The sequence below is a fragment of the Nelusetta ayraudi genome, unplaced genomic scaffold, assembly GCF_046127955.1.
Source record: "Nelusetta ayraudi isolate G7.1 ecotype Tasmania unplaced genomic scaffold, CSIRO-AGI_Nayr_v1 ptg000136l, whole genome shotgun sequence".
Classification (NCBI taxonomy): Eukaryota; Metazoa; Chordata; class Actinopteri; order Tetraodontiformes; family Monacanthidae; genus Nelusetta; species Nelusetta ayraudi.
Window position 1 is genome coordinate 6,659,628 of NW_027466186.1, and position 17,548 is coordinate 6,677,175.

Sequence of the window (17,548 nt, forward strand, 5' to 3'; positions counted from 1 at the left end):
TTTTGACTCTTAAATTCCATTAAATTCTATCAGAGCCCGCTATTATATACTGTCTGCTGGGGCAAGTATAAACTATTAAATTCAATTGTCTACTTTGACAACGTTATATAGCTTCTAATTGGCTGAAATGGCAATAACAACACTAAAATCTTAGATTTACAAAGGGAGATTAGATTTAAATGGTTTTGACTGGTGCGTCTGCCATTTTTCAAATATTGTGATTTGATTTTAAAATACAAGTCTCCTAAATCCAGTCATAGGAATGTTTTATCTAAGAAGCGAGATGCTTCGTCTATTTTGGTCTTTTGAGAGTCGTCCTGTCGATATTTAATGTGTCCAGCAGGGGGCGTGGGTTTTCACTCTCAGAAAATGCGGGCAAGGACGGTGGGCGGGGAAAGCATGTGAGGTTTGTGTGCGTGTGTCGCTCAAACCAATAAAGTTTGGAGTTCTTTCTCTCGGCGGACCCGATAAGACTGAATGACCACAAAGCCGTCGCTCAGTCTTCAGGTTTTTTTTTTTTTTTTTAGCTCATCATCGACTCCGTAAGTCGCCTTTTCCTCTTTCCACTTACTCACTCACTCACTCACTCACTCGTACTCGTCGGAGTCACGCGGTGAGCTTCCTCCTTCGACTCTTAACCATTTTGCGTGTTTGTGTTTCCACGTGTTGTTTTGTTTGTGTGTGTCTCGTTTCAGTCCGCAACAGGCACCGGAGAGTTTTTGTTTCGTTTTTCCCTTTATGAAAATGACCGTTATCCTGAAGTTGCAAGGGCTCGATGCAAGGGCCGGGGCTGAAGACATTCGCTCATTCTTCCAAGATCTTCACATTCCGGACGGTGGCGTGTACATCATCGGGGGGAAGCTTCGAGAGGCCTTCATAGCTTTTACCGCCGAGAGAGACGCGCAGCTCGCCATGCGGCACAACGGCCAGGTCCTCAAAGCTTCGAAGGTGTGCCTGACGATAAGCAGTCTACCGGAAGTGGAGAAAAAGCTGAGGGTGATGTTGGAGAAGAAGAAGAAACCATTCGCCATCAGAAATCCTTCTTCACCTGTGGATTGTCCCCAACCTCGGGCAAGTTCTCCTCCAGCTGCTACTGCCTCATCACTGTGTGAACCCAAGTCTGCCAGACCTCCAGAGCCAATAGATCCACAATCTCCAAAAAATACGGTGGACTCGAGCACTGCTTTTCTGCTTGGTTGTTTTACTGTCCTTCAAAGTCTCCAGCCACATGGGGCAGGAGAAAATAATGACTTGCTCCTAAAAGAAGACATCGCCAAGATTTTTACCACAGATGGCTCAAATGATTTGGGGAAGCAGGCTGTGAGCTCATCACCAGGCTTCGTACGGCTTTTTGGACTTCCACCTTCAGTGACTAAAGAAGAAATCTGTGACTTCTTCAGAGGTTTGAACATGGAGGAAGTCATTGTGAACGTGGAGTTGGGAGTGAAACATGGCTGCCTCGTCAGGTTTTCAAATGAGGAGGATGCATCCAGTGCGCTTCTTTACAACCAGCGGCTGATGGGCTCGAACTGTGTGGAAGTGCGTGGTGGAACTGAGAAAATGTGGGCGGCTGCAATGCAAAATCATCATCAAGACACCTGGGATAGCAGGAAAACCCCAAACCTCCCTCTGTCAGAAAATGCAAACCAGAAAGCAAAAATGGCAGCAGTCCAGATGAAGAGGCCTTGTGTCGATGAGAAGTCGTCTTACCCACCTCAAAAACGAAAAACAGACTTTCAGACAACTGCCTTGTCGCCAGATTTGGAGTTCACTGTCATGATAAGCAATCTCCCCGAAACAATGACAAAGACGGACATAAAACTACTGCTCGGATGTCGCAACATGATGCACAAGGATGTCCTTCACCTTCTCGACAAGCAAAGACAGCGGACAGACAAAGCTTTTGTCACTTTTAAAAACGTTGAGGAATATCACCATGCTCTGAAGCTCACAGGCTGCCTTGTGGGCTCTAATGTGATTCAAATTACTGCTATCAGCAGGGACCATATGAATCTCATGTTGGCAAAAACTCGTCTGACGGAGTCTTGGATTAGACCAGACTCTAAAAAAACCAAGACACGCAGAAAACTTCCTCCCAAGTAGAAATCCCAGAAAACCCATCAAGTGCTACAACTTGGGAGGTTAACAATTAATCGATTGTCATGTTCAGATTAAACAATTAAAAATCCAGCCGTACTTCTGAGTTGTGTTAACGGAGGTTAATCTGTATGGTCTCGCCAGCCCACATGTGGGCGCTGTCGCCTATGAGCTCATTGTCCTCAACATGACCAAGATGTATCCGATCACAAGGACCTCATACACTGGGTGAGCTTACAAACTAGGCACACTATCCGTTGTTCAATGTTGTGAAAGTATGAGCCAGTTGTGTTGACAATGCTAGGACATTGTGCCACTTAGGCCACATACTGCTTGTGCTTAGGACGACTACTGTATATAGTCTTAATATGTCGACAAGTTACATGAAACTTTGTGATTCCAATGGCAAAATAAATGTGATTGAGGAATATAATATTCATTTTGTCGTTTGTATAAGAATTACTTAGATATTTTTGTCGGCTGTATGTTTGTCCTGATTGAGAGAAGTTGAGACTTGAGAAAATGCTGATTGATTACAGAAACCTACATATTAAGGTTGTTTTCTTAAAATGTATATCGATCTTTAATTAAAAGGTTTTATGTTGGGTGGAAAAAAGGGATATTGGGAGAAAAAAAAAATCTAATCTAAAGTTTGCCATCTGAAACGGTCCTTGTTTTGTACTTATTGTATCAGGAATAAAAAAAAAAAAAAACGGGATGGAAGAGCAGTCTGTTGCAATTTTTGTAATTTGTGAGTCAATGCAAAAAGAGCTCTGACCTGCTCCTGGCACCATGAGCATAACATCTTGGAGTATCTCATCAAACCAAAGTTTAAAAGCGCTTTAGTACAGGATCTATGAAAATTCCAGGCTTGTTGGGAATAAACGGACATCAAGATATAAATAGGGTTTTTTGTTCACACTTTTAATTGAACTGGACCCTTGCAGGAAAACATTTATCACACACGAAATAAACAACGAAAGTATGTGATGAGATAATGTAAGCTACATGCACACAATTTTGTGTAACTTGTCCAAGTTCTTTTTTTTTTTTTAAGTAAAAATTAAGGAAAATTTTCCAGCTGCAAGAAGAAAACATCGATGACAATTAAAAATATATGTAACTGGGAGGACGATAAGAAGGTGGACAATTATCCCTTTCTGTGGTCATTTGTAATATCTGGATGGAGCTGCAAGGAGACAAAAAAAATGACAAGATTTTTTTTAAAAAAACATTTGTTCCAAGGCTGACCTCGGACAAATTAACTTGACCATAAATTTATACAACTACATAAAAAATTATAGTTTTGTAAAGTTTCAGATGTAATGCATCACAACAGACTTCTTCCATATGTACCTTGGAGACTGCTTAACCAACGGTCATTCACACTTGGCAATCTGGAAGGTTCTGGTGTGAAGTTGTTCAAGCCCATTGAGAGGTTAGTCAGGCTAGAATCCTGCTGAGAAAACAGATGGAATACATTTCCTGAATAACTGCAGATGATTTTCCATCTCATTGTCCATGAGATTGTCAAAACCAAAAATAATCACATTGTTGCAACCTGCCCATACCTTGGAAACACTCCTCAGTCTGTATTCCATCAATATGTCTGTCAATTTCCGTGTTACCATAAGCACCATCTGTGCATCATCCTCATTTTCTATCTGGAAAGTGTCCTAAACAGATAAAAGGGTCAAGTCAGAAGTTCCATAAGGCATACCAGTGAATGTGGACTATTGTAAGAACATTGACATGTACCAGGTGATTGAGGAGCGTCTTAGATTGGTTGCCATTTTGTGGATTTGCTCCCATCAGACTTGGCCTCTCCAGTGGCCTTTCCATCTGTCTGTTCATCGGGTTTCCCCCCATTTGTCCACGCTGGAAGTCCATAGGATACGTTTGGTTTGGAATACGGTCCGGAATACGGTCCAGTAAACCTCTTCTCCCATTGCCATCTCCACCACCACCCAATCCAAAGCTTCCTGCAAATGTTCTTTGTGGGTACTTATAATCATCATTATCATGGTAAGGTGTTTGACCAGTGCAATGCTCAGAGAAATCCTCCTCCTGTTGGTAATTTTCAAAACCAAGGTCCCCATAGTCCTCCTCTGGATAGTCTGACATTTGGCCACCTGGAGGAAACTCCTCTGAATAGCCCTCCTCTGGTAACCTCCCATCTGCAAGTCACACATTATCAATTTTCTTCAAATACATTTGTTAAACAAGAAGTGGAAAAATCAACAAAGTGTGAAAGTGGTGTTCGTATACACCTCCATTGCACTGATCGCTATAATAAAACTATACCCTCTCTCTTTGCTCAGCATTGGATGAATACTTTAACATCCAAGTTCTTATATAATTTAGACTATTTAGACATCTAAATAAAAATAAAATTCCAAAACCCACCAAAAGCTGGTCCCATCTTGGGATGTATTGGTGGTGGAGGCCTCGCTTTAGGAACAGCAGAAGCTGAGAAGACAAGGATTAGGAGAGATTTTGAAATCTTAACATTGCCAAATGAAGGTTCTTTCCTTGTAAAATAATGCCCAGGAGTAACTCACGGAGTCCTTTGAAAGCAAGAACGTGACCCGGTTCCTTTAAAAGCACCTAAAAGTGCAAAGACAACAATAAAGAACCTTTAAATTGATTAAATACTAATAAGGGTCTTTAACTTCGGCGTCAAAAGTGCTAGATGTCACCTTAAGTTGACCCCTCCCCTCTGACTTCTCCACTTCAGCTGCAGCTTCTTTGATGCTCTTTCTTATAACCGGGTCTTTGATTGCCTCTTCCTCACTTTGGGTCACCTTGCCAGGATGGGCTTTTTGCTGTGCAGAAGTCAGTGGCATAACAAAAGAGGTTAGAACATAGTTTAAGCATTTGTTTAAAAGCAAACAAGCAAAAAAATTACCAAGTATTTCAAGCAGTGTTTCCAGCCTTTCACATGGGCGAGCATGTCATGCTGCAAGCGGGAGACGCCACAGAGTTTGCAGAGGTAGTGGGGTTGGACACTCTTAGTGGGGCTGCGGTACTCCCACACATACTGAAGACCTGCAGACGCAGCGACCATTAGTCAAACATTTAAAAACATTTAAACGGAACAAATGGGTCAAGGATTTTTGTGTGAGAAAAAACGTTTTACTCACCAATGACACATATTGTGACTGTTTGCAGCTGTTTGCTGAGAGAGGGCACAGATTGGAGAGTCGCTCCTTTGAAAAACTCTAAAAAAATAAAAAATGTAACGGTGATTAGTAACAAGCAGGAAACCTGCACTGATTTACAAATGTGCGACCAACATTTTTATTTAATTGTCATTTGTCTGTGGACAAAAACATTTGACTGGTACAGTCAAAAACACATAATCATGGTTTAGAACTTGTGCTGTGTTCATACACAGATTAGACACAGACCTTTTTTTATTTTATCATAACCATAGACAACCCAAACTCCTTGTATTTTTGAAGCCTGAAGGCAGAACAAGGGAAGCTGCTTTCCAACTGACCCCCATTCAAGTCCCAATTCTGCAGGAGCATCAGCTCCCATGTTGTATTACTTGCCACTGTGCCTGATCACAAAGGAAGTGTCACACTTCTGCACAGCGACTGAAGCCAGCGTTTGTCCATATTTGTAATACTCTGATGACTTAATATTGCCACTCAAGCTTGGGTTGCACTAGCATACAAAAGCCAATTGCATATTGCAATTGACAGTGTTTAAACACATTTGTTGGGGAAAATGCTTCTTATACAACCATTACTGCACAAAAAGTGCATGAAATGTTCAGCCAAAATAGCAGAAAATGGTTGCAATGCTGTGTATCCTGCTGGTTTGGGACCCGGTCCATGAGACCTCATGCTATTGTACTGGCCTTCAAAGCAGCAACATCTTTGGAGGTCGGGCCACATAAAATAATAAAATACACTGTGATTTTTGTGATTGGAAGTGTGTGGCACACATCTGGAAAGCTGTTTTTCCAGCAATAACACTATAGTCATAGATGGAACCACAAGAGTCGCTGAGAGTGAGATTTTTAATCAACAGCGTGGTGAACAAGCCACCATTCCCAGCATGAGGCTGGGGGAAAAAAATAAAAAATAAAAAATCAAGATCTCAAGCTCAACTCTCAGCATGTGGCAATGTGAATACAGAACTTACCTATGTCAGCAGAATGCTGCAGCTGCTTTCTCTGTCAATGGAGGGAATAAACCCAGAGAAAGGAGAGACACATACAGCATTAGTGAGGAGGATGACCCAGTAGAGGATTGAAGTCCTCCTTTATGTTGCCATGCTTTGGATGGCACAGAGACAGTAATTTGCCACGACTCCTGCATTGAGCAGTAGCCTTCAGAAGCGTGTGCAAATGGACCGTTGACTCATCAGGTCTGGTGATCCCCATAAAATGAGAATCTAGAAAAGCATTATTTGCCTCGATGACAAACAAAATTGCACTAAATGCATTTTCCTCTGAGAAAACCAAGGTCAAGACCTCTGTGTTTCCCTTTAGAAAAGTACACTGGAGTCACACCTCATTAAGGCCTGATGCCAAGTGATGTGTGTTTATCAGTATTCAGTATAGTCACAATGCAAAGGAGCAGAGCCAACAGTAGGGCCACCTTCATTCAGGAATAGTTCTGGCTAGTTTTATTCCAGCACCTGTTACGAGGACCCTGCTCCATCACATTTACATTGTTTTGATAGGGTAACGTTTAATACCCTCTCGCGAATTAAGTTGTGCAGCATATGTACAACGTGTATAAGACAAGTCGTCGAACAATAATAAGCCCGCCACAGCCGATGCTAAAAGGCAGCGACTTGGCTAACAACAAACACACCGGAGTGTGTTGAAGGCAGAGCCACCGTCTAGCCTCAGAACGGCCAGTGCATGCACTCATAAAACATGGCACTAGGGCTCCTTCGGTGAAGGCAGAGAGAGGAACGTTTTAATTTGTGAGTGTTTTGGTGAACTACGTTGAACATCAGTGTGATGCGCACCTTATCACGCCATTTTTGGAATCCGCTCCCCTTCTTCGGTGGAAACTGGTTCGTTGGCGTCCATCCGTCCATTTTCTTCTGAATTCGTAACTGAAGGACAAAGGTAGAAACCTAATTAAACTCTAACGTCAAACTCGCCAAACGAGAGCAATACGATAATTGCTCGACGTTCGTTTTTTGAGGCAAATTGACAATTTACGTAAATCGAATTCTCGGAACTTATCGGCCCACATGGAACGAAAAGGATAGCATGTAACAAAACATATGTAGATTTAATTCAATAAGGAACCCAAGTGATAGCTTACCCGAGATATTACAAAGAAACGCGTCAATTCTTCCAAAAATTCGAACTACCAGGTGTCTCAACCGCCTGTGAAGCACAGAATGCTTCGTTTCGTTTCAGGAAGAACAGGCAGCAGTGGTTACGCCGGTGTAAAAAAAATAAAATAAAAATTGAACAGAATTATTTTGTACCCTTCACGAGCAAACAGAACGCGATAAAATCTAATATTTACAAGCCAAAATTCGTAACACCTTGAATAGACATTTCGTAGATAACAAAATATGTGTTTATCAGGCATTACTTTGGGCAACTATAGAGTGCGTTCGTTTGATATACCTTCATTGGCCGCAAACACCAATTCAAAAACATAGAAATTGATATTGGCACATAAACATTTTAGAGGACATGTTTCCATGCGATAATTCTTCAATAACATTTTCTCAGAAAGTATGATTTTATTGATGTACATAGAACCATAAAAACACAGTCCAAACAGTTTTTATAGTTTAAGCTCCGCAGTCGAGAGGTTACTTAGATCTAACGACGCCGTGTACCTCTGTAGGCATGAAGCCGAAGGACCCAAGCCTCTTGCACGAGATGAAATAAAGAATATTTCTCCGTCCTCGGCACTTTCATCTGTAAGTGTAATGTATTTGATTGTTGTTTGTATTTAATCTGCAGCTGTACAACACTTGGGGAAACCTTGTAGAAACTTGTATTGTAGCCAACACTTTCTTCCGTTGTATGTGGAAACAAACAAACAAACAAAAAAAGCCATACATGCTGCTGTCACAGAGCTCTCCTAGCTAACTTGTATGTGACTCCTTTTACGTTATTAATACTCTTATAAGCTGTATTTTTGTCTACATATCTAAATCACCAAGAGTAAACATGTAAACGGTTATTATGGTTCTTAAGAGCAATGCAATCCGTCTCACCTGCTTGTCTGTTCACATCCTCAGCAGTGTAGACAACAGAAATGAAGTCCAAGAAGAAGAAGAGACAGGATGACTTCCAGAAGGTTAAATTAAAGGTGGGAAAGACAAAGCCCAAAGCTGATAATGCCACCAACACAAATTTCCACACAAAGGGAATCCATCTGACTGAGCAGCTAAAGAGAGACAAGAGTGGCCCAACTACACACAGACAGCTCGGCATCAATGTAAGGATTATTTGCATCCAAAGTTATTCATTTCTTGAAATGTACATTTTTAAAAGCACATATCTGCAATTTACCCTCCACTTTCTTTATCTCTTTTTTTTTTTTCCAGGAACTGCTGTCACAACTCCACCATTACAACGACAATGTGAAACACAGTGCCTTGTTAGGTTTGAGAGAGTTGCTGTCCACCAACCCCTCCCTGTTGGAGCAGCATCTCTCTCGTCTGCTCTCCGAAGTTGCTGCTGTTTTCACAGACAAGGGTGACAACGTTCGTTCGGCCGCAACACGAGTGCTGAAGTAAGTGGAGCAGTGTACGCATTGAAAACATATATTTGTTTTTTTGATTGACCAAGTAACAGTGACATATATATATATATATATATATATATATATATATATATATACATATATATATTTTTTTTTACTTTTTTTGTTCTTCCAGGTTCATTGCACAATGCGTACCTTCGGAGCGAGTGGCTCCATTTTTCCCGCTTCTCAGTGCCCACCTGTCCTGTGCCATGACCCACATCGACACAGGCATCCAGGAGGATGCCATGAAAATCCTTGATGTGTTGTTGGAGCACTACCCCGCTCTACTGGCAGCAAGACCAGAAGTTCTCCTCACTAACTTCCTGGAGTTGATCTCGCACAGACAAGGCAGTGGAGGAACCAAAAAGGCCCAGGATGCCAAGGGGCGGACCTGGGCTCTGTCGGTCAATCCCAGCAGGGCTGTGACCAGCCAACAGTGGCGGCTCTCGGTGCTCTCCAGGTAGAAGACGCCTGTGCGTGCAGACTTTCTCAGAAATAAAATGCATGTAATTGCTAACGCCACACTTTTTCTTGTCAGGCTTGGACATTTTCTGCAGGCAGTTGTTGAGGAGAGACCAGTGCTGGAAGATGACATTTTTGACACTGCTGAAGGAGTGTTTGATTCTAGTGCGGAAAGTAGGCTCACACCTTTGTATCTTAACTGGGAAGAGCTGACCTATAGCAAAGTCCGTGTGAAGGTTTACGAGCATTCAGGGGCCAAACCAACTCCACGGTCCACCTTTAGACTCAGGTATGCAACCGAGACGTACAGATGGTGTTGGAATGAAATTTCTGTTCATTTTATTTTTAAAATGGCTGTGTGTGTGTATGATCTAATGTACATTTCACTGCATTTTAGACCAGAGATGGAGCCTGCACCTGCAGTGGGAGAAGGTCTGGACTCAGCTGAGGCTGTCCAAAACTTTGCAGCCACTCTTGTGCCACTGCTGCTAGAAGTTTGGGTAGAAGCAAGTGCCAGTGACAATCCCTGGAACAACGGCGAGGGTTCCCACCTACTCTCACCAGATACCAGATCAGTGATGTTCCAGGTGTTGACCATCCTGCAGCTGCTGAGAAAGCTGGCACCTCAGCAGGGTCACCGAGATTCACTGGTGAGATGAGGAGCAAACAAATGGTACAAGCTTTTTTTCTCTTTTTGTATGGAAAGAATGAAAACTAATCAGGCCTGGTCTTCTTGCAGGATGCATGGTTTCATAAAGAATACCTGAGTGATTTCAAGCAGTACTTCATGAAGAACTTTCCCTACGGTGCTATGGACACACCCAGACATAAAAAGAAGGCTGATCTTAAAAGGTAGCTAACGCAGGTGTTAACACATCATTCAGATAAGGATATTCAAGTCCATATGTTAACTCTTTGTTGCTTTGATGTGAATCCGTAAACATGCTTGCCAAACTGCCGCTGACGACATTGTCCAGTTGTAACCGATGGAACTGCATTGTCTCCCAGGAACAAGCAGACTGTTATCCCAGGATCCAATGTGGAGCCTCTGGCTCTGAACATCACGCTCTGCCAGGTCATGGTGTCCCTCAGCCAGAACAAGGGAGCTGGCCCAGAGTCTGACGGAGACTGGCTGACACCACTGCGTGTGTTTGTCCGGGACACTGTCAGCAGCGGCGTGAAGTTGAGCTACAGGCAGCTCTACATGCTCCTGGGTACCGTGTGGAAAATGGTGCTCACACAGAGGAGCAAAAGTAAGTAGGGCTTTTTCGGTTTTAATAAAAAAGGGCATTTATTAAAAACACCTGAATAGCCTTTGTTATCAAAATGTTCTGTCAGTGTTTGGTTTTGGTAATACGTTATTTAAAATGTGTCTTTCTTTCATTCATTCATGTATTTGACCCGGTAAAAAGAAAAGCAAAAATAAAAAATAGATAAAGTATTTAAACTGCTAAATGCTTGGAGAGAAAAAAATGTGCAAATAGAACTCTATAACAAATGAAGTAACTACTCTTGCGTAGGTTTGTAGATAGGCTCATAATTGAGCTTGTTCAGCTAAACATTTGAAGTGGAATGCATAATTTAGGGAAAACAGGCTGTCATGCAGTCATTTTTTTCTGTGTTCATGCAGCGGTGACAGAGGACCTGTTGGCAGCTGTGTATTGCTATTACAAGCAGAGGCACCTGACCCTCCAGACACGATCTCTGCTACTGTCTTTCTACAGCAAGCTGTACCTTCAGGAGCAAGGACATACACACATAGCTAGGTAACTACAGAATCTGTGTGGTGGCCTCACAGAAGCACCCTTGTATGCATTACCTGCTTGATGCTATTTTAGAATCCCATATGTGAAAAAACACATAATCCTGCCCGATAACCTCTCGCTGCAGGATTGGAAAATAACTGATCTGTGTGAATTTGCTATCCTGCCCTTTGCCTCTGTAGGAGTAAGGTGCTGTGTCGCTGGCTGGCAGCTCTTCCTGTGCAGTTGTCCCATCTTGGCCACCGTAATCCAGCACTCTCAGCACGACTGCTCCACTCAATCCAGGCTGCCGCCTCCCGAGGACACAACGATTTGCTCAACAGTTTGCAGAAACATGCCTGTGAACTGTATGGTATGTAGAAAATATATAAAAAGTATTTTTTGTTAGTTGTTAGATATGTTTGGGTAACAACACGCACAACATTTGCAATCAAATGAGAAAATAAAAAAAAGAGAGACTAAATTATTCAAATAGATAAAAAGCCATGTGGGGATTACCTGTCTTTATGTAAGGCTATAACATGAAGAAGCCCAAATGAAGTATGAGCTACTAAAAGGAAGACTTATGTTATAATATTTCAATATCAAGCCTGTTGGTTTGGTTCCTTTACCTAATATCCTGCTACCAAACCGCGTGTTCGTTTAATGAAGAAAACAGACAAGTGGAATCTGAACAAGTTTTAGTGAAAAGAAGAACAAGACATTTATTACAGAGATCTGATGAAGAGATCTCTGGTGTCGAGTTCTGGCCGTCGCCAAGAAAGTTCTTAAATGCAAAGACAAACAATCTGACTCCTGATCTGAATGTCTTCTCAAGTGTCGTCCTCTGATTGGATGTCCATTCTTCCCCCTTCGGTTGCTGGGTGTTAATGTCATTGTTTGTGAATGAGCAAGCAGGTCCTTATTTGGCCGTGAGCCAAATGGTCCCTCCTTCCTTCCGGTGTGACCTGTTGAAACCATTTTGCGGCAGGACAAGCTCAGGCCACAAGTTCCCATCCCTGTGACTGGATGGGTCGCAAACTTTAAGAGGGTAGGAACTGAAGGAACTGCCTTTACAAAGGCAGTTCCTTCAGCTGACCACTCTCTGGTCCCCCCAGGTCACTGTTTATGAGTTACACAGTCTTTGCTCACAAGGTTTTCAACACCCCCAGGGCACTGATCATGATCATCAAATATACACCAAAGCACTACATATAGTAACATTCAATACATTTATACATTCAACTCAATGTAATAACTCCAACATATAAATGTAATGTTACAAATATAATAGCACAATATGCAATGATGCAAATTGTTAAATGTCTGATTACAACAAGCCTCATTTTCTTACTAAATGAAACAAAACATGTACCAAAAGTACATTATCGTTGGCACTTTTATAAGCAGGTGGCTATTATACCTAAGACCACTAGAGGGGAGGCTAACACCACAGTTGGTTAATGAAAAATTTTCTGACATAGCTGCAGTTCTTTGCGGATCCTTTCCTGAGGTGAACCGCTTGGCTCTGTGCCCTCTGCCAGAGGGCTCTGTGTCCTCTGGCAGCTTGTGGTCAAGGGATACTTTATGAGCATATAACATGATAAAAGCATTTTAAATTAATTAGGGTATATAAAACGCATTTAACTTTAGTTTTTTTTGGTTCATAAGTTGACCTAGGAATTTGCTAAGGGAGCCCTCGGTCTCGTCCATTTCACTGCTTGTTCCAGCACTGAATGAACTCTTACATTGTAAAAAAATACATTGAACACACTGTACATTTTAGTCGAAAAGCACTGCGGAAAGTGGAAACAACGCTTTGATTATGCAAGAGGCGCTCTGTCCTTGAAGGGAAAATGCCGTACAAAGAAAAACTGTAAAAACAAAAGTCTGAAAAAAACGCAGATTACAGCAGGGGCCGGGAACCTAACTCTTAATACAACTAAGTCCAGAGAGTTCGCCAAACTGGAGTCTGAAGGAAGCACTGTGGCCGTTTCCACGTCTAACCTCCGTGCCTCTTCTCTCATCTCCCTTTTCCACTGTGTCTTTCTCCACGGTGCGTGGAGGCAACCATCCTGGCATCAAAGTGTTGTTTTGTTGCTGTGCAGAGAATTTAAGTGTGAGAGCGAAAAACCACTGCGTGTGCGCAGTGTCCAGAAATGCCACTGCCTGCGCTAAACTTGAGTGCAGTGGCACTTCTGCTTTAATTGCATCCTTATTATCAATTGACCCAGATTGCCATACGGGCTTCAGAACTATCTGTCAAAGCTAAAAGCTAAAATCTTCTTCGGCAAAAGGGTTTGCGCTGTATAAATCAGCTTGCTAACTTTCTGATTAAACGGCGGGAAGTTCTGCTTCACCTCACAATGACTCGTGTAGGCTACTGCATTTAGTCCAATAGAAATAGAGGTGTCGAACCCTCCCATATACTGAAGCACAGATGTGATAGGCTCCAGCAGCGCAACCCTGAACATTTGCGGTAAAAACAATATTGTAGCCTATAAAATGCACAAGAAGTGATTTTTGTAATGTTTTACGTGAAAATCAGCGGAATTATTCATTACTTGCGTTAAGAAAGGTCAGCAAAGATTTTTCTGTGAGCCAGATGCCGTCATCAAAAGAGCCACATCTGGCTCGCGAGCCATAGGTTCCTGGCCCCTGGATTACAGCATACTGTAGTTCTGAGGGGGCGGGGGGGGAGGCTACCGCTGCTCCTTGGGCAACTCTGCGGCGACGGAAGGCAGAAAATACACTATGGCGCAGAAGATGGTGAGGTGAGATAGCGAGGCAGCTGTTTCATGGAAGGAGGGGAGCCGGAGCCGTTCCTCATCACAAGACTTCTTTTGTCTGGGGGGCTTGTGACCCAAGCATGTGCGTCAGAGACAGACAGAGAGCCGCACACACGCACGCCCCGGCTGTAATGCCTATCTAGTCCGAGTCTGACTTTCCTGGTATCACTCTAATTTCCTTGATAGGGCCTCATGTTATGGGGGAGGGTGGGGGGGCGGGTGTGTGTGTGTTACTCGCCTAATACAATTGCATGTAGATTAAGTGTGTGTGTGTGTGTGTGTGTGTGTGTGTGTGTGTGTGTGTGTGTGTGTGTGTGTGTGTGTGTGTGTGTGTGCAGATCCGCAGGAAGGAGCGGTGGTGCTGCTCCCGGCCGACTCCCAGCAGCGCCTGGTGCAGCTGCTCTACTTTTTACCCAAGATGCCGCAGCCGCTGCTGGCGAACCTGAGCTGCTGCTGCACCGCCGGGCGAATCTCCGCCAGCCTCGCCGCCTCTTTGATCCGCATTGTGCACCTCAGGTACGCACGCAAAGTCACCATACACACACACACACAGAAACCACATTAACTCTGGGTGCCTGCACTCTCATTTGCAGCCATCAGATGGCAGTGCTGCACTTTTGCAATCACTTTGGGTTTTTTCTTCTTTTATTTGGGTTAGTCACCAGCACTACTATATAATTAATATTTTTCTGAGAAGGGAAAAAAAATATAAATTGTATTTTCTGTGGCTGCTGTTTGTTTGTTTGTGTCGCCGCGGCAACGTTTGAAAAGTTTTGCGGCGAGAGTTTTGGTAGCACAAAGAGCGCTTTGGGAAGCCGGAATGCAGAGTCGTCATGGAGCGATGGGACGGCGCTGTGTGCATGTGCCTCCTGGGGGCTTCCTTCATCCGCACGCTTCTTACTGAGTCACTCTTTCACTGATCTACTGATCGTCGCCTTCAGAAATGGCTCAATCGGACTTGACTGTGTCCAATCGCTGCCACCCTAAATGCTCGCAGCTGAAGAGAATTTCACTGTGGCCTTCATTGATGGGACTCCCTCCCCAGGTCGTCTCTGAGCTGCTGGTCGGTGGGCAGCCAGGAAGCGGCCCTGCAGGACGTGGACTGCATCAGCTTCCTCTTCTCCACCATGACGGGCTTCTCCTCGGACAAGCTGGCCTCGCTGCAGGAGGCCGGAGACGACTACGCCCTGGCGCCCTCACCCCTCTCGCCCCTCTGCCTCTACCCCACCCCGCTGGAGCAGTTCACGCACCACTGGGACATCGTCGAGGTGCATTCACAAACTTTTCCTGCAATCACACACCCCGCCCCCTGTCAGTCAGACTGTCTTCATGAGGTGTGGATAAAGGCAAAATTAAAAGGTGTTGATATTCCGGACACTGTCGTGGTCTTTCGGTTCCTCCCTCCCGGTCCCTCTGTGTGTCTCCTATAGAGCTCAGAGGGCCGGAGCGTTATCGTGGGGCTCCGGCTGGGGGGCGGGGGTGGGGTGGAGGGGGAACCTTTATCGCGTTGCGCAGGTTGGAGATGCGTAGTTATCGGGCATGGCGAATATGCACAAATGCTAATGAGAGCCCATGGCATGATGGGAGTGTGACATTTCTGCACAGAAATTACAGTTAATGTAACTATGCCCTGGGGCTTGTGTGTGTGTGTGTGTGTGTGTGTGTGTGTGTGTGTGTGTGTGTGTGTGTGTGTGTGTGTGTGTGGGGGTGGGGGGGGGGGCGGGGGGGGGCTTATAATCACTAATTCAGCTCCTCAATTAAGCCCTCAGATCCTGCCTCTCTCATCTCTCTGTCCGAGTCAATCATTGCGAGTGGCGTGAGTCGGGGAAGGGGGAGAGTTGGGAGGGTGAGGGGGGGGTCGGGGGGATAGGTGGTGGCAAAAGGGACGGTCCGCGTTAAGGAGCCCACCGTGTCAACTGTGGTTGGGCTAATGGGACGGGATTGTTTTTAATGATGGGACGCCTGAATGCCAGGAGGCGCTACACACACACACACACACACACGATTTAATAAAAGCTAATGATGAATGTAGCTGGATTTGATGTTAATGAGGAAAAGTTGCGTCTGGTTTGTGATTGGTGACAATATTGAACTGTTCCATTAACAGGAAGTGTGCCACTGTCTGGAAACTCTGGGCTCAAAGTCTCAGTGCTATGAAATCGTGCAAAATGGCATCTGCAAATATCTGGTAAGAACATTTCAGGCTTTTTCATTCCCAGTCACTTCAATGCACTCAATCTTTGATTTATATTTCACTCTATATGCTGCTGCAGCATTTCTTCAAATGTTTTATTTTTTTTGACAACATTGCTTCTCTGTGGTCCGTGCGACAGGCCAAACTGGTGGTGGTGCCGGACAACATGGCGGCTGGGCTGCTGCGGGCCGTGTCCAGGCTGCTCGACGTCTCCGTGCTGCCCTCGGAGCCGACGCTCCGCTTCCTGTCCCACTGCTGCCTCAGCCTGCTGGCTCTGCTCATCACCCTGCAGACAGACTCGCCCACAGAGACCGACCACAAAAGGTGGGCCGGGTTCCCACTTTTGCGTAAAACCTTGTGCAAAGTCGTTTGCCATTTGCAATTTTCCAGGCTCGGAAAAGTCGACAAATTTTTTTTAAATTCGGTAGCTAGTAGCACTAGAACACTAGTGGTCAAAAAGCACTGTCTGGGCTGACTCGCTCCGCCCATGTCACGCTCAGTCTAATTGATCACCTACAGATTTCACCTGCAGCAACCTTTATTTTACACCAACACACAATACTGTGTGTGCATTTGGAGTCTTCTAAGCAATTGTGGGACCATAAGGTCATTGGCTAAGGTTCAACTTTCTTTTAAGTATGAAAATTCTGTATTTATAGGTTGTGGTAAGGTCATGGAAATTCCATGCAAAGTCATGGAAATTCCATGCAAAGTCATGGAAAGATTTTGAAACTTTGTCAGTGAAAATGAATGGGCTCCTTTGTGCTGGGCCGTCTCCCCTGTCGGCCTCTAACCATCTCGCCACGTCCCTCTCGCCAGGGAGGCGATATGGGGAGCCTGCGTGTCGGCGCTGAGCACCGTCCCCCGCCTGCTGCGGATGCTCCTGCAGTCCATGCAGGTGGACGACCTGAGCGAGGTCGAGCTGCCGCAGCTGGGCCGCATCCTGTGCACGCTGCTGCAGCACGTCCCGCTTCACAGCCAGCTGCTGGCCAACTCCCATCTGCTGCAGGAGATCATCCAGCAGCTCACGGTAGGAAAAACGATGACGGCGCCGCAGCAACAGCCGCGAAGGCTTCAGGAAACGTCTCCGCGCACGACGGAAGAGCTCACTGGATTTGTCTTTTGCGCGTGTTTGTTGCAGAGGTATTCCCGAGGCGGCACCAGGCAGCAGTGGTTGACAGACCTGCTCTACTACTACAGCGTCGCCATGGCTCACAGCTCCACGGCTCGCCGAGGAAACCTGGGCCTCCGAGACATGTACTGACGCACAGCGCATCCAACAGTTTACGCTCAGAAAAAGGGGTCACTGACGAATTTTAACACAAAAAAACGGTGGGAATTCCATTTTTTTGTTCAGGCAGTGTTACTAAAATGGCTTCACATTCTCAGTTGCGCTTTTTTTTTGGGCCCGTTTCTCCAGCATGTTATTTTTCAGTCATCACCGAAAAAATTCCTGAAATTTTGTTGTTCTTGAATCATCACTTTTGACAAGAAAAATGAAATAAAATCTTTAAAAAA

The 17,548-nt window shown here is 44.5% G+C and overlaps 3 protein-coding genes across 6 annotated transcripts; 2 read left to right on the forward strand and 1 right to left on the reverse strand.

Annotated features, from left to right (window-relative positions):
• The first annotated feature begins 404 nt into the window (after window positions 1-404).
• Window positions 405-2,530, forward strand: rbm12ba (RNA binding motif protein 12Ba). 2 transcript variants are annotated; one of them, XM_076012533.1, is made up of 2 exons: window positions 405-542; window positions 696-2,530. In XM_076012533.1, exons 1-2 carry the CDS (start codon window positions 478-480, stop codon window positions 2,101-2,103), a joined length of 1,473 nt encoding a protein of 490 aa, XP_075868648.1. In that variant the 5' UTR covers window positions 405-477; the 3' UTR covers window positions 2,104-2,530. The 2 variants fall into 2 exon arrangements, with proteins under 2 accessions (XP_075868648.1, XP_075868650.1); XM_076012535.1 differs by lacking the exon at window positions 405-542 and having other exon boundaries at window positions 583-2,530.
• Window positions 2,531-3,000: 470 nt separating this feature from the next.
• LOC142879331 (uncharacterized) lies at window positions 3,001-7,554 on the reverse strand. 2 transcript variants are annotated; one of them, XM_076012538.1, is made up of 12 exons: window positions 7,395-7,554; window positions 7,090-7,179; window positions 6,253-6,283; window positions 5,241-5,318; window positions 5,006-5,145; window positions 4,797-4,922; window positions 4,659-4,704; window positions 4,504-4,566; window positions 3,856-4,274; window positions 3,669-3,773; window positions 3,454-3,553; window positions 3,001-3,286 (listed from the first exon to the last, which is right to left on the reverse strand). In XM_076012538.1, exons 2-12 carry the CDS (start codon window positions 7,159-7,161, stop codon window positions 3,264-3,266), a joined length of 1,203 nt encoding a protein of 400 aa, XP_075868653.1. In that variant the 5' UTR covers window positions 7,162-7,179; window positions 7,395-7,554; the 3' UTR covers window positions 3,001-3,263. The 2 variants fall into 2 exon arrangements, with proteins under 2 accessions (XP_075868653.1, XP_075868652.1); XM_076012537.1 differs by having other exon boundaries at window positions 3,454-3,556.
• Window positions 7,555-7,776: 222 nt separating this feature from the next.
• Window positions 7,777-17,495, forward strand: tex10 (testis expressed 10). 2 transcript variants are annotated; one of them, XM_076012530.1, is made up of 16 exons: window positions 7,777-8,010; window positions 8,338-8,534; window positions 8,644-8,831; window positions 8,977-9,303; window positions 9,382-9,594; window positions 9,703-9,955; window positions 10,045-10,157; window positions 10,314-10,558; window positions 10,936-11,071; window positions 11,251-11,420; window positions 14,175-14,352; window positions 14,882-15,104; window positions 15,944-16,024; window positions 16,170-16,354; window positions 16,850-17,060; window positions 17,172-17,495. In XM_076012530.1, the coding sequence occupies exons 2-16, from the start codon at window positions 8,352-8,354 to the stop codon at window positions 17,292-17,294; spliced, it is 2,829 nt and encodes a 942-aa protein (XP_075868645.1). In that variant the 5' UTR covers window positions 7,777-8,010; window positions 8,338-8,351; the 3' UTR covers window positions 17,295-17,495. The 2 variants fall into 2 exon arrangements, with proteins under 2 accessions (XP_075868645.1, XP_075868644.1); XM_076012529.1 differs by having other exon boundaries at window positions 7,778-8,010; window positions 8,335-8,534.
• The last annotated feature ends 53 nt before the right edge of the window (window positions 17,496-17,548 follow it).

Coding starts and splice junctions, on each gene's coding strand:
- rbm12ba (XM_076012533.1), top strand. CDS start 478: ATGACCACAAAGCCGTCGCTCAGTCTTCAGGTTTTTTTTTTTTTTTTT. Junction 543..695: donor TTTAGCTCATCATCGACTCC/GTAAGTCGCCTT, acceptor GTCTCGTTTCAG/TCCGCAACAGGCACCGGAGA.
- LOC142879331 (XM_076012537.1), bottom strand. CDS start 7,161: ATGGACGGATGGACGCCAACGAACCAGTTTCCACCGAAGAAGGGGAGC. Junction 3,774..3,855: donor AGACGCTCCTCAATCACCTG/GTACATGTCAAT, acceptor TTATCTGTTTAG/GACACTTTCCAGATAGAAAA. Junction 3,287..3,453: donor TTGGTTAAGCAGTCTCCAAG/GTACATATGGAA, acceptor GTCTCCTTGCAG/CTCCATCCAGATATTACAAA.
- tex10 (XM_076012530.1), top strand. CDS start 8,352: ATGAAGTCCAAGAAGAAGAAGAGACAGGATGACTTCCAGAAGGTTAAA. Junction 8,535..8,643: donor ACAGACAGCTCGGCATCAAT/GTAAGGATTATT, acceptor TTTTTTTTCCAG/GAACTGCTGTCACAACTCCA. Junction 15,105..15,943: donor ACCACTGGGACATCGTCGAG/GTGCATTCACAA, acceptor TTCCATTAACAG/GAAGTGTGCCACTGTCTGGA.